This window comes from Tursiops truncatus, chromosome 5 (genome assembly GCF_011762595.2).
Source record: "Tursiops truncatus isolate mTurTru1 chromosome 5, mTurTru1.mat.Y, whole genome shotgun sequence".
Lineage (NCBI taxonomy): Eukaryota > Metazoa > Chordata > Mammalia > Artiodactyla > Delphinidae > Tursiops > Tursiops truncatus.
In genome coordinates this window covers 80,681,510-80,697,098 of record NC_047038.1, presented here as the reverse complement: position 1 = coordinate 80,697,098, position 15,589 = coordinate 80,681,510, and the positions used below count along the sequence as shown (strand labels likewise).

Genomic DNA, 15,589 nt, shown 5'->3' with positions numbered 1-15,589 from the left:
GACGATGAAGGGGAGATGAGGCAATCAAGTGTCAAAGGGGCTAGAAAGAGAAAGTAGAGCCTGACTGCCACATAACAGGCAGGAAGAGAACACATATACAGCAATAAGAGTAAAGACAAGTTGGGCTGAGCTGCACTCAACCCAAATTTTTGATACCAATCATTGTCCTTTATGCTACATGTCAGAAGTTTTGTGCAGTATGCAACACTTGGAGAAGTTTATCATACCATATGTAACATCAAGAAGCAAAAATAAGAATAAGGTTTCTAAATGAAAAGAAATCACAGAGCATTTGAATTGCAGGTTAAAAAGAGAATGAAATGATTTCTTCTTGGGAAATAACATCGTTTTCCATTTCTTGCTTTGTAGAGTTAGAACTTCAACTATTAATTTTTGTTATCAGAAGGCTTTACGTTTTGGGAGAAAGAATGTGTACTTTGATTGCTTATTCATCTGTATGCATTTATGGGAAAAACTGTCACATTTGTATATGATAACCAGTTAAAAGTATAATCACTATAATTGTACCCTTCACAGCCATTAATCATGAATGTGTAATCACAAACATGAATCCAACTGCATTTTCATTGTAAAATACTGTATACATATGGACACATACCAGAGAACAGCATTAAATGAATGAATTATTTATTATGCCTACAAGTCTTCTAAAAAATGAAAATTTTCATTTGCAGTTTTACTCATGAGAACCAACTTGCGTTATGTGCATAAATCTTAAGTTAGTAGAAAGGGCCTCACAAAAATTACAAATGTGCATAAAGTCTGTTTACTATATTAGATATTGTCTGTTGATCATATTTTCTGTTTGGGTTTATCAAGAACAGTTGGCTAGTGCTATTCATTTTTTCCTATTTCTTTCCTTCCCTCCTTCCTTTCCTCCCTCCCTCTCTCCCTCCCTCTCTCCCCATCTCTCTCCCTCCTTCCCTTCCTTTCTTGATATGGCTAAACGTGGTTAGTAGTAAAGTATGAAGTTAGCACTTAAAGATGTAAACAGAATTTAAGAAAATATAAAGTGTAAAACAAAATTTGGGAAGAGTATATAAATTATAAAAATGACATTGAGTTTGAACTATTTTCCAAAACAGGTCAATTAGAAAAACTCATGTTAGGAGACTTTCAAGATGGCGGAGGAGTAAGACGTGGAGATCACCTTCCTCCCCACAAATACAGCAGAAATAGATCTACATGTGGAACAACTCCTACAGAATGCCTACTGAATGCTGGCAGAAGACCTCAGACTTCCCACAAGGCAAGAAACTTCCCACATACCTGGGTAGGGTAAAAGAAAAAAGAAAAAACAGAGACAAAAGGATAGGGATAGGACCTGCACCTCTGGGAGGGAGCTGTGAAGGAGGAAAAGTTTCCACACACTAGGAAGCCCCTTCGCGGGCGGAGACTGCGGGTGGTGGAGGGGGGAAGCTTCAGAGCCGTGGAGGAGAGCACAGCAACAGGGGTGTGGAGGGCAAAGCGGAGAGATTCCTGCACAGAGGATTGCTGCCAACCAGCACTCACAAGCCTGAGAGGCTTGTCTGCTCACCCGCTGCGGTGGGTGGGGGCTGGGAGCTGAGCCTCGGGCTTTGAAGGTCAGATCCCAGGGAGAGGACTGGGGTTGGCTGCATGAACAGGGCCTGAAGGGGGCTAGTGCACCACACCTAGGCTGGAGGGAGTCTGGGAAAAAGTTTGGAACTGCCTAAGAGGCAAGAGACCATTGTTTCAGGGTGCTCAAGGAGAAGGGATTCAGAGCACCACTTAAACGAGCTCTAGAGACTGTCGTGAGCTGCAGCTACCAGCACGGATCCCAGAGACGGGCATGAAACACTAAGGCTGCTCCTGCAGCCATCAAGAAGCCTATGTGCAAGAACAGGTCACTATCCACACCTCCCCTCCCAGGAGCCACTACCAGAGTCCCATGAAACAGGGAAAACTTCCCCAGGAGAACACATGGCACGCCTCAGGCTGTTGCAACATCATTCCAGGCTCTGTCACCTCAGGCTCGCCCCACATTCCGTACCTCTGCTCTGCCCAGCCTGAGTGAGCCAGAGCCCCCTAATCAGCTGCTCCTTTAACCCAGTCCTGTGGGTGCTAAGAACAGATGCCCTCAGGCAACTTATATGCAGAGGCAGGGCCAAATCCAAAGCTGAACCCCAGGAGCTGTGCAAACAAAGAAGAGAAAAGGAAATCTCTCCCAGCAGCCTCAGGAGAAGCAGATTAAATCTTCACAATCAACTTGATGTACCCTGCATCTGTGGAATACGTGAATAGACAACGAATCATCACAAAACTGAGGCAGTGGACTTTGGGAGCAACTGTAGACTTGGGGTTTGCTTTCTGCATCTAATTTGTTTCTGGTTTTATGTTTATCTTAGTTTAGTATTTAGAGTTTATTATCATTGGTAGATTTGTTTATTGATTTGGTTGCTTTCTTCCTTTTTTTAATATATAGATTTTTTTTTTCCTTTTTCTCTTTTTGTGAGCGTGTATGTGTATGCTTTTTTGTGTGATATTGTCTGTACAGCTTTGCTTTTACCATTGTCCTAGGGTTCCGTCTGTCCGTTTTTTTGTTTATTGTTTGTTTTTCTTTTTCTTTTTTTTAAGTATAGTTTTTAGTGCTTGTTATCACGGGTGGATTTGTTTTTTGGTTTGGTTGCTCTCTTCCTTCTTTCTTTCTTTTTTTATTACCTTTTACATTTTTTATTTTTAATAATTATTTTTATTTTAATAACGTTATTTTATTTTATTTTATTTATTTATTTTACTCCCTTTTCTTTTGAGTCGTGTGGCTGACAGGGTCTTGGTGCTCTGGCCGGGTGTCACACCTGTGCCTCTGAGGTGGGAGAGCTGACTTCAGCACATTGGTCCACCAGAGACTTCCCAGCTCCATGTAATATCAAAAGGCAAAAATCTCCCAGAGATCTCTATCTCAATGCTAAGACCCAGATCCACTCAACAACCAGCAAGCTACAGTGCTGGACACTCTATGCCAAACAACTAGCAACACAACCCCACACATTAGCAGAGAGGCTTCCGAAAATCATAATAAGGTCACAGACACCCCAAAACACACCACCAGATGAGGTTCTGCCCATCAGAAAGACAAGATCCAGCCTCATCCACTAGAACACAGGCACTAGTCTCCTCCAACAGGAAGTCTACACAACCCACTGAACTAACCCAGACCACTGGGGGCAGACACCAAAAACAACAGGAACTACGAACCTGCAGTTTGCAAAAAGGAGACCCCAAACACATTAATTAAGCAAAATGAGAAGACAGAGAAATATGCAGCAGATAAAGAGGCAAGGTAAAAACTCACCAGACCAAACAAATGAAGAGGAAATAGGCAGTCTACCTGAAAAAGAATTCAGAGTAATGCTAGTAAAAATGATCTGAAATCTTGGAAAAAGAATGGAGAAAATACAAGAAACGTTTAACAAGGACCTGAAAGAACTAAAGGGCAAACAAACAATGATCAACAACACAATAAATGAAATTAAAAATTCTCTAGAAGGAATCAATAGCAGAATAACTGAGGCAGAAGAACTGATAAGCACCCTGGAAGATAAAATAGTGGAAATGACTACTGCAGAGCAGAATACAGAAAAAAGAATGAACAGAATTAAGGACAGTCTTAGACAACTCTGGGACAACATGAATGCACCAACATTCAAATTTTAGGGGTCCCAGGAGAAGAAGAGAAAAAGAAAGGGACTGAGAAAATATTTGAAGAGATTATAGTTGAAAACTTCCTTAATATGGGAAATGAAATAGTCAGTCAATGCCAGGAAGTGCAGAGTCCCATACATGATAAACCCAAAGAGAAACAAGCCAAGACCCATATTAATCAAACTATCAAAAATTAAATACAAAGAAAAAATATTAAAAGCAGCAAGGGAAAAACAACAAATAACATACAAGGGAATTCCCATAAGGTTAACAGCTGAAACTCTGCAATCCAGAAGGGAGTGGCAGGATATATTTAAAGTGATAAAAGGGAAAAACCTACAACCAAGATTACTCTACCCAGCAAGAATCTCATTCAGATTCAATGGAGAAATTAAAACCTTTACAGACAAGCAAAAGCTAAGAGAATTCAGCACCACTAAACCACCAACAAATGCTAAAGGAACTTCTCTAGGCGGGAAATGCAAGAGAAGGAAAAGACCTACAATAATAAACACAAAATAATTAAGAAAATGGTAATAGGACATACATATCAATAATTAACTTAAATGTAAATGGATTAAATGCTCCAACCAAAAGACATAGACTGGCTGAACGGATACAAAAGCAAGACCGATATATATGCTGTCTACAAGACACCCACTTTAGACCTAGGGACACTTAGCGACTGAAAGTGAGGGATGGAAAAAGATATTCCATGCAAATGGAAATCAAAAGAAAGCTGGAATAGCAATTCTCATATCAGAAAAAATAGACTTTAAAACAAAGACTATTACAAGAGACAAAGAAGGATACTACATAATGATCAAAGGATCAATCCAAGAAGATATAACAATTATAAATATTTTTGCACCCAACATAGGAGCACCTCAATAAATAAGGCAAATGCTAACAGCCATAAAAGGGGAAATTGACAGTAACACAATCATAGTACGGGACTTTAACACCCCACTTTTACCTATGGACAGATCATCCAAAATGAAAATAAATAACGAAACACAAGCTCTAAATGATATATTAAACAAGATGGACTTAATTGATATTTATAGGACATTTCACACAAAAACAACAGAATACACTTTCTTCTCAAATGCTCATGGGACATTCTCCAGGATAGATCATATCTTGGATCACAAAAAAGCCTTGGTAAATTTAAGAAAATTGAAATCGTATCAAGTATCTTTTCTGACCACAAAGCTATGAGACTATATATCAATTACAGGAAAAAAATCTATAAAAAATACAAACACATGGAGGCTAAAAAATACACTACTTAATAACCAAGAGATCACTGAAGAAATCAAAGAGGAAATCAAAAAATACCTAGAAACAATAACAATGAAAACACAATGACCCAGAACCTATGGGATGCAGCAAAAGCAGTTCTAAGAAGGAAGTTTATAGCAATACAATCCTACCTCAAGAACCAGGAAACATCTCAAATAAACAAACTAAACTTACACCTAAAGCAATTAGAGAAAGAACAAAAAGACCCCAGAGTTAGCAGTAGGAAAGAAATCATAAAATCAGATCAGAAATAAGTGAATAAGAAATGAAGGGAACAGTAGCAAAGATCAATAAAACTAAAAGCTGGTTCTTTGAGAAGATAAACAAAATTGATAAACCATTAACCAGGCTCAGCAAGAAAAAAAGGGAGAAGACTCAAATCAGTAGAATTAGAAATGAAAAAGGAGAAGTAGCAACTGACACTGCAGAAATACAAAAGATCATGAGAGATTACTACAAGCAACTCTATGCCAATAAAATGGACAACCTGGAAGAAATAGACAAATTCTGAGAATGGCACAACCTTCTGAGACTGAACCAGGAAGAGATAGATAGTATAAACAGACCAATCACAAGCACTGAAATTGAGACTGTGATTAAAAATCTTCCAACAAACAAAAGCCCAGGACATGATGGCTCTACAGGCAAATTCTATCAAACATTTAGAGAAGAGCTAACACCTATCGTTCTCAAACTCTTCCAAAATATAGCAGAGGGAGGAACACTCTCAAACACATTCTATGAGGCCACCGTCACCCTGATACCAAAACCAAACAAAGATGTCACAAACAAAGAAAACTACAGGCCAATATCACTGATGAACATGGACGCAAAAATCCTCAACAAAATACTAGCAAACAGAATCCAGCAGTATATTAAAGTGTTCTACACCATGATCAAGTGGGGTTTATACCAGGAACACAAGGATTCTTCAATATTAGCAAATCAATCAGTGTGATAAACCATATTAACAAATTGAAGGGAAAAACCATATGATCATCTCAATAGATGGAGAAAAAGCTTATGACAAAATTCAAAACCCATTTATGATAAAAACTCTCCAGAAAGTAGGCATAGAGGGAACCTACCACAACATAATTAAGGCCATATATGACAAACCCACAGCAAACTCTCCAGAAAGTAGGCATAGAGGGAACCTACCTCAACAAATTAAGGCCATATATGACAAACCCACAGCAAACATTGTTTTCAATGGTGAAAAATTGAAACCATTTCCACTAAGATCAGGAACAAGACAAGGTTGTCCACTCTCACCACTATTATTCAACATAGTTTTGGAAGATTTAGCCGCAGCAATCAGAGATGAAAAAGAAATAAAAGGAATCCAAATCAGAAAAGAAGAAGTAAAGCTGTCACTGTTTGCAGATGACAAAATCCTATTCATAGAGAATTCAAAAGATGCTACCAGAAAACTACTAGAGCTAATCAATGAATTTGGTAAAGTAGCAGGTTACAAAATTAATGCACAGAAATCTCGTGCACTCCTATACACTAATAATGAAAAATCTGAATGAGAAATTAAGGAAACACTCTAATTTACCATTGCAATAAAAAGAATAAAATACCTAGGAATAAAGCTACCTAAGGAGACAAAAGACCTCTATGCAGAAAACTATGAGACACCGATGAAAGAAATTGAAGATGATACAAAGAGATGGAGAAATATACCATGTTCTTGGATTGGAAGAATCAAAATTGTGAAAATGACTATACTATCCAAAGCAATCTACAGATTCAATGGAATCCCTATCAAACTACCAAGGGCACTTTTCACAGAACTAGAACAAAAATTTCACAATTTGTATGGAAACACAAAAGACCCCGAATAGCCAAAGCAATCTTGAGAAAGAAAAACAGAGCTGGAGGAATCAGGCTCCTGGACTTCAGACTATACTATGAAGCTACAGTAATCAAGACTGTACAGTATGGGCACAAAAATAAACACATAGATCAATAGAACAGGATAGAAATCCCAGAGATAAACCCATGCACATATGGTCAGCTTATTTTTGATAAAGGAGGCAAGAATATACAATGGAGAAAAGACATCCTCTTCAATAAGTGGCGCTGGGAAAACTGGACAGCTACATGTAAAAGAATGAAATTAGAACATTCTGTAACACCGTACACAAAAATAAACTCAAAATGGATTAAAGACCTGAACGTAAGGTCAGACACTATAAAACTCTTAGAGGAAAACATAGGCAAATCACTCTATGACATAAATCACAGCAAGATCCTTTTTGACCAACCTCCTAGAGAAATGGAAATAAAAAACAAAAATAAACAAATGGGACCTAATGAAACTTAAAAGCTTTTGCACAGCAAAGGAAACCATAAGCAAGACGAAAAGACAAACTTTAGAATGGGAGAAAATATTTGCAAACGAAGCAACTGACAAAGGATTAATCTCCAAATATACAAGCAGCTCATGCATCTCAATATCAAAAAAACAAACAGGGCTTCCCTGGTGGTGCGGTGGTTGGGAATCTGCCTGCCAATGCAGGGGACACGGGTTCGTGCACCGGTCCAGAAAGATCCCACATGCCGCAGAGCGGCTGGGCCCGTGAGCCATGGCCGCTGAGCCTGCACGCCTGGAGTCTGTGCTCCGCAACGGGAGAGGCCACATCAGTGAGAGGCCCGCGTACCGCAAAAAAAAAGAAAAAAACAAAACAAAACAAACAACCCAATCCAAAAATGGGCAAAAGACCTAAATAGGCGTATCTGCAAAGAAGATATACAGATTGACAACAAACACATGAAAGGATGCTCACCATCACTAATCATTAGAGAAATGCAAATCAAAACTACAATTAGGTATCACCTCACAGCAGTCAGAATGGCCATCACCAAAACATCTGGAAATAATAAATGTTGGAGAGGGTGTGGAGGAAAGGGAACCCTCTTGCACTAATGGTGGGAATATAAATTGATACAGCCACTATGGAGAACAGTATGGAAGTTCCTTAAAAAAACTAAAAATAGAACTACCATGTGACCCAGCAATCCCACTACTGGCATATACCCTGAGAAAACCATAATTCAAAAAGTGTCATGCTCATTGCAGCTCTATTTACAATAGACAGGACATGGAAACAATCTAAGTGTCCCTTGACAGATGAATGGATAAAGAAGATGTGGCACATATATACAAAGGAATATTACTCAGCCATAAAAAGAAATGAAATTGAGTTATTTGTAATGAGGTGGATGGACCTAGAGTCTGTCATACAGAGTGAAGTAAGTCAGAAGGAAAAACAAATACCATATGTTAACACATGTATATGGAATCTAAAAAAAAAAAAAAAGCTTCTGAATAACTTAGGGGTAGGACAGGAATAAAGATGCAGACATAGAGAACGGACTTGAGGACACAGGGAGGGGGAAGGATAATCTGGGACAAAGTGAGAAAGTGGCATGGACTTATATATACTACCAAATGTAAAATAGATAGCTAGTGGGAAGCAGCCGCATATCACAAGGAGATCAGCTCAGTGCTTTGTGACCACCTAGAGGGGTGGGATAGGGAGGGTGGGAGGGAGGGAGATGCAAGAGGGAGGAGGTATGGGAATATATGTATATGTATAGCTGATTTACTTTGTTATAAAGCAGAAACTAACACACCATTGTAAAGTAATTATACTCCAATAAAGATGTTAAAAAAAAGGTTAAAAAAAAAACCCAACTAATGTTAGACATGCAGTTTTCAATATAATTTCCAGTGTTTTTTTTAAAAATATATATATTATAAATTTCAAAGAATAACAATTACATGTTAGAAAAGATACTCCTCCATTCCCCAAATGATTTAAGTTTTCTCAATATTCAGCTTTGTGATTAAAAAAATTAAAGAAAAATACTAATGAAGAAACACAGTTGTTTAGAAAGGCAAGTTTTTGAACAGAATTTCTGAAGAAATGTACATTACATCCATATATTCACTGCATCTTTATGGCAATGGATATGAAAAAGGGAATACCGAATAAGATCTCAAAATTAGTAACTATCTTAGACAACTGGAAGAGAGGATACTCTCAAACAAGAATATTTTGTGTATTGGAAAGCTGGAAGTGGAGAAATTCTTTTCTAATACCAAAATAAATTGCTTACTGGTTGATCTGTTCGGTTGATCCCAATCAAGAAGAGCAGTTCTGCTACAAAAAGGCTGATGCAGAGGTTCTTATGGATGGTGTTACGGTCACTCTGGAGCCCACGGAAAAAGCAAAATGTGAAGATGCAAATCAGGAGACAAACAAGGGACAGCAAAATTCCAACCCATGTGATCACATCCAGAAGAAGGTCATGGACCGCATCACTGTGCTGGAAACACAATAGAAAAGGCATAAGTTGCAATTATGCATAACCAATTACAAAGTTTATAAGGGCCTGGTTCTATGAAGCATGATTTTAATAATGTACTAAATATCCTCCACACATGCAATGAATAAGATAACTTAATTATTTGGGTTTTCTAATCCACAGGTAAAGCATGTTATCTTTTCTGTGAGGTGTAAATCAGTTTGTCAATAGTGTTTGCACCTTTCTTAGCTATGTACATTTTCAGTTGTACATTTTCAACTATGTACATTTTCAGTTGAAGCATATCAATTTAATTCTGGCCAAAGATTTCAAGGTAAAGCTTTTCGTTTTTCTACCCCACATCACATTTTTAGGTTAATATTTTTACAACTCTTGCTAGGGAATACTCTATATAAAAATTAAGTTATACACTTAGGAAAGTGGTATCACAACTGAAATTTATTTGAATCTCTGAAGAATTTTTATTAAAAAAATACAATTCCTCTGTCCTATAAATCCTTTATCAGAATTTCGAAGGTTGAGTTCATAAAAGTTGTAATTTTATAAAGATCCCCAGTTAATTCTGACGGACAGCCACATATGTGTACCATTTATTTAGTGGAAAATCTAAAAGAATGAGGATAGTCACTGGATTTATATTCATATTGAATGGCTTAAGGAGATCAAGAAGTTTGATCACTGAAAGGTTTTGCATGAATAGAACCTGTTATACACAGATGGAAAATAAGTATTCAGAATTACTATACCCGATAGCAGCCCAAAAGAGATAGTAGAGCCATGAAAAAGAAATACGTTCATGAAAACTTCCGCATTGAAACTACATTATGTGTCTCTGTTACAGTCCTGTGAGTTCCATACCTGCCACGTTCCTTGGTTTGTCCACTATCTCATTTCTGTCTTTGTTTTAAGACTCAAAACTCCATTTCCACTCTATGATAGTTTGCCTCCGTCGAAACCACTTTTGTGAAGCTTAGAATGTATGGTAGCCCAACACATCGGTATGCCAACATGTTGGAGCAGAATCGAGAAACTGTCTATGACTGTCAATTCCTCTTTTCTTCCTAGGTTTCTTGAAAATTCTTAAAGACCTAACTTCCAACAGTAGGGGAATACATAAATAATGGTTGATATTTATGGAATGATATTCAAAAAAGGAGTAGAAAATCAGTGTTCTAGATTTATAGTCACAAACATAGATACTTCTCAAAAATCTAATATTACGTTTAAAAAAATGCAAGTGGCAAAAGTATCTATACAGTATGTAAAAATTTAAATGACACAAATCAATGACATTGATTTTTATGGATATATGCATAAGTAGTGAAAGCATAACATGTGCATGGGAAATTTTTTAGTTGAAAACAAAGATATGTGTTTCTAATTGACATCTTTTTCAACTGTATAGATCATACACATTGATTTTTGTTTTAGGATGGAAGTTACTACATATGGTTGTCTCCCACATTGTTAGCTCACCTTAAAAAATTCATAAATATCCAGGTTTTCTATTTTTATTCAAACTTTGTACCTTTATGTTTTATATAAACTTCATACAAAGATTATTCTGAATGTGGAAATTCTCCTTACAAGTGAACCACCATGCTGTAACCTGAATCACAGCACTTCGCATATTGCTAGATACAACTTCACAGTTGTTATCTGATAAAGAACTCTGCTAGGACACTGCCAATGAAACAGTTTCAAACTATTCCTGCATAACTCTAGATGTATTTCTCAGAAGGAGCTCAAATCATGAAAGAAAACCACATGAAATTTTGCTTTAACTGCTTTGTTCTCCAGGGGACACTGCTAAAGTAGTGTTGGGTCTCTGATAGCTTAAATTACTTTTACTATCGAAAAGTGGAGAGTGGTTAGTGCTACCCGGTTCCCTGAACAGAGAGCTATTTGCTCTCTTCTTTGACTCAAAGGAAAGATGCTGTAATTGAGTATCAAGCACCAGCGTTCAGCACAGCAGTCTTCCATAATGGCAGGTATAATACATTCTCAAATATATCCTAAAGACCTAAAACACTAAAAAAGAAAGAAAAAAAAGAAACCAAATAACTCCAGCTTTTCCTGGGTAGTTGCATTATTAGAAATGTATTGACTTTACTCAGTGCCTTTGTAGGTCTTTCAAAAACCCCATGCAGAGTTATTAAGAGAAGAATACCAAATGTCAAAATAACAGTACAAAAAGTACATAACGTTCAAAGAAAGAACAAAAAAGTCTAGCAATTAATTAGCAATCATCTTTCGGGTATTACTGTCTAGTTCAGAAAACATAAACACGAACCACCTTATATGTATTATACTGTGATCAAATGTAACTCACCACTTGAATTTTATCAGTAAGATGAAAGAAAAAGAACAATGAACATTAAATGTGAACAAGACCTATGAGTTTAGCCTTCTTTATAGTAGTCTGTCATAACAGAACTTTCAGGAGGCCAAACCATGATAAAAACCAACCCCCCTTCAAGAGGATGGTCAATTGAATAAAACTCCTAGGTATAGTTTTTTTTTTTTTGCGGTACACGGGCCTCTCACTATTGTGGCCTCTCCCATTGCAGAGCACGGGCTCCAGACGTGCGGGCTCAGCGGCCATGGCTCACTGGCCCAGCCGCTCCTCGACATGTGGGATTCTCCCGGACCGGGGCACGAACCTGCATCCCCTGCATCAGCAGGCGGACTCCCAACCACTGTGCCACCAGGGAAGCCCTCCTAGGTAGAGTTTTAACAATGTGATAATGGAGCAAGTATTCCTATTTCCAAGGTTCCACGTTTTGAGTACTCTATAACTCAATCACCCCTGACATGAACTATATACCATTATGTGACTTGAGATCTTATTAGTCTTATATCTTATTATTATATCCTAGCACTTAGTATTGGGCTTGACACATAAAAAATGATGAATAGGGCTTCCCTGGTGGCGCAGTGGTTCAGAGTCTGCCTGCCGATGCAGGGGACAGGGGTTCATGCCCCCGTCCGGGAAGATCCCACATGCCGCGGAGCGGCTGCGCCCGTGAGCCATGGCCGCTGAGCCTGCGCGTCCGAAGCCTGTGCTCCACAACGGGAGAGGCCACAACAGTCAGAGGCCTGCGTACTGCCCCCCCCCACCCCCCAAAAAAGATGAATAAATACTTGTTTTTGAATGGTTATAATAACACTATTCCACTTAAACCAAATGTCTAAGAGCTGAACCCTCTTACATCAGTATAGTTTTAGTATCCATTTAATCCCCACTGGATATTAAGAAGTATCAATATCAAATATTACATGTTCAAAACTGAGCCCCTTCTTATCCTGTTTCTCCCTCCGCTCCCACCCCCCACTCCCAAATCTACCCTTCCTTCTGTTTTCCTCATTTCAGTAAACAGCAACTTCATTCTTTGAAGTGTTCTGGCCAAGAACTTAAGAGTCATATTGATTCCTCTTTTTCACACATTACTCTTAATCCATCAAGAAATCTTGTAGCTCCTGTCTTCTATCTGACAGCTGCTCCTCACCTCAATTGCACTAAATTGGTTAGAGGTACCTGATTTTTTTTTTTTTTTTTTTTTTTTTTTTTTGCGGTATGCGGGCCTCTCACTGCTGTGGCCTCTCCCGTTGCGGAGCACAGGCTCCGGACACGCAGGCTCAGCGGCCATGGCTCACGGGCCTAGCTGCTCCGCGGCATGTGGGATCCTCCCGGACCGGGGCACGAACCCGTGTCCCCTGCATCGGCAGGCGGACTCTCAACCACTGCGCCACCACGGAAGCCCCACCTGATTTTTTTTTTAAACAGCCTCCTAAATGATCTCCCTACTTTGACCCTCATCCATCCACCTTTCCTCTCTGTTCAACAACATGGAGAGATTCTCTTTAAGTACAAGCCAGATAATAAGATTCATTGATGGAGGCATCCAATGTCTCCTACCTCAATAAAAGTAAAAACCAAAGTCTTTACAAAGGTCTACAATGTCCTATAAGATCTGCACTCTTGTGAAACATTTCCTATTCTCCCCTTCATTCAGTTCACTCTACCCCAGTTGGCCTCCTCTAGCCTTTGAATACATCCAGCACATTCCAGCCTCAGAGACTTTGTACTTGATGTTCCCTTGGTCTGGAATTCTCTTCCAATAAACAGCTGTGTGACTTACTTGCTAACTTCCTTCAGTTCTTCATTCAAATGTCACCTTCTCACAGAGTTTTTCTGAATCACCTCATCTAAAATTGCAAACATCATTTACCCACTCTGACTCTCTATTGCTTTTCCTGAATTTTTTTTCCTCTTAACATTTACCTAGACTATATATTTTATTAATATATCTTATTTATGTTTTCTACATAAACAAGAAATATTAATAAAGTACATAGCCTAGAATCTATTGTATAGCACAAGGAACTCTACTCAATACTGTGTAATGGCCTATATGGGAAAAGAATCTAAAAAAGAGAGGATATATGTATACGTATAACTGATTCACTTTAATGTATCCCTGAAACTAACACAACATTGTAAATCAACTGTACTCCAATTAGAAAAAAAAAAAATTTCTTGTTCATCGTCTGTGGCCTTTACTAGAAAGTACACTGCAAGAGAATAAGTTGTTTAATCACCAATGTATCCCCAGGTCCTAGAAAGCTGCCTCCCATAGAGTGGATGCACAATTAATGTGTGAACTGAATAAATGAATCTCTCTTTAATTACCCCCCCTTCTGCAATGAATTTAGATTATAAACTAAAAGTTGTATCATGCTGCCCATTGCAACCTTTGGGGTTCTTTGGTTCATAAACTACCTGCTCTAAAATCTTGAGTAAAAGATAAAGAAAATTAAAGCTGGAGAATGAGAAGCTCATTACACCATAATATCTTAAAATGTGTGGAAGTAAGAGGACTGCAGAGTAAGTATGATTAGAGTCTGAAGATGTGGATCTAACCTTGTCACTCCAATTTTGCAATTGGACAACTTTAACAACTACTTACCCTTTAAAGTATCAGACACTTCATACATATAGAGATAAAGCAGATTCACTTTATCGTATACCTGAAACTAACATGATATTGTAAATCAGTTATACACCAATAAAAATTAGAAAAATAAAGAATCAAAAACTTCAAGGAAATTAATTTCTTAAAGAAGATGGGGAGCTCTGAGAGAAAATCTACAAGCAGAACGACAGAATGATTCATCAGAATATACTTTGAGGAAATTCATTGACTCTATCCACTCTAGAAAGAAATTTTTATGAAAACAATACTCATTTTTCAGGCTTTCTGTGAAGCTTACATTCACATATGAAATGCCAGATATTTTGTAAAAGCTACAGAAAGTTTCTGATTTTTCCTTTTATTTTCACCTCAATGAATCTGCTTTGTCTTATCACTGTGGGGTTACTGAGTAATTCAAATACCACAAAAGGGGTGAGTACCACAATGAAGGAAAAAAAGGTGGCTTAAACAATGATGTTTTGTGAAACTCACTCTGTCAGTATAAAACCCTCAAATATACCAATAGGTACATTTAATGAAACTAAGCCCAAATTCATGGAATAGGGAAATGTGACTTCCGCTTCATGATTTAAAAATAACTCAACCTGTGTACACTAAGATCTTCACGTAAATCTTGATATTTCTAACTTTATTGTCCAAAAAGCATCTTGTCAGCAAACAAGATGGAGAAATAGATTTTGAAATGTTTTCCATTTTTACTGCCTAAGTATTTCCAGATATATTGTATATTTCCAGATACACAAACTATATGAATTAATTCTGAACCCCTCTGGATGTTTTTTTATAATTTTAGAAAGTTGCATTTTCCAGACATTGCTTGAACAATCACCCTATAATAATTATTAATTGTGGGCAGTAATTTTCAAGAACCTGTTTTACTTTCTGCATTAAAATGTATTATTTTAACGTTGAGTCGGAGTTGTTAAGGCATAATAATATGATTTTTAAATTGCCTCAAACATATCTTGTTCTGAAATACTTGTAATATAGCTAAATGAGTTTTATTTTTTCCTCTTTGCAAATGTAGGAGCACTCACTTTGCTACCAATGTATCACATCAGCATAAGGCGTTGCTTTGACTCAGGAATTTCACTGAAGCTAGTAGGGTTATGAAAGGCCTATTTTCTGATAAATATGGCAAGAACTCTGTGAAATAAGTTCCTTGCATTGCTCTAACAGATCATCAAACACATAGGTCACCACACGAATGCTTGGGAAAATAAAGGGCTCAATGGTCTGAGGAAATTAGAATTTTTTTTTGC

The 15,589-nt window shown here is 37.7% G+C and overlaps 1 protein-coding gene across 1 annotated transcript in view; it reads right to left on the bottom strand.

The window, feature by feature from the left end:
* The window catches only part of ADGRL3 (adhesion G protein-coupled receptor L3), an 874,918-nt gene that overhangs the window by 101,121 nt on the left and 758,208 nt on the right, over positions 1 to 15,589 (bottom strand). Inside the window, exon 16 of the mRNA XM_073805306.1 lies at positions 9,121 to 9,330. Within this exon, the coding sequence (XP_073661407.1) occupies positions 9,121 to 9,330 (210 nt within the window). The remainder of the gene's footprint in view (positions 1 to 9,120; positions 9,331 to 15,589) is intronic.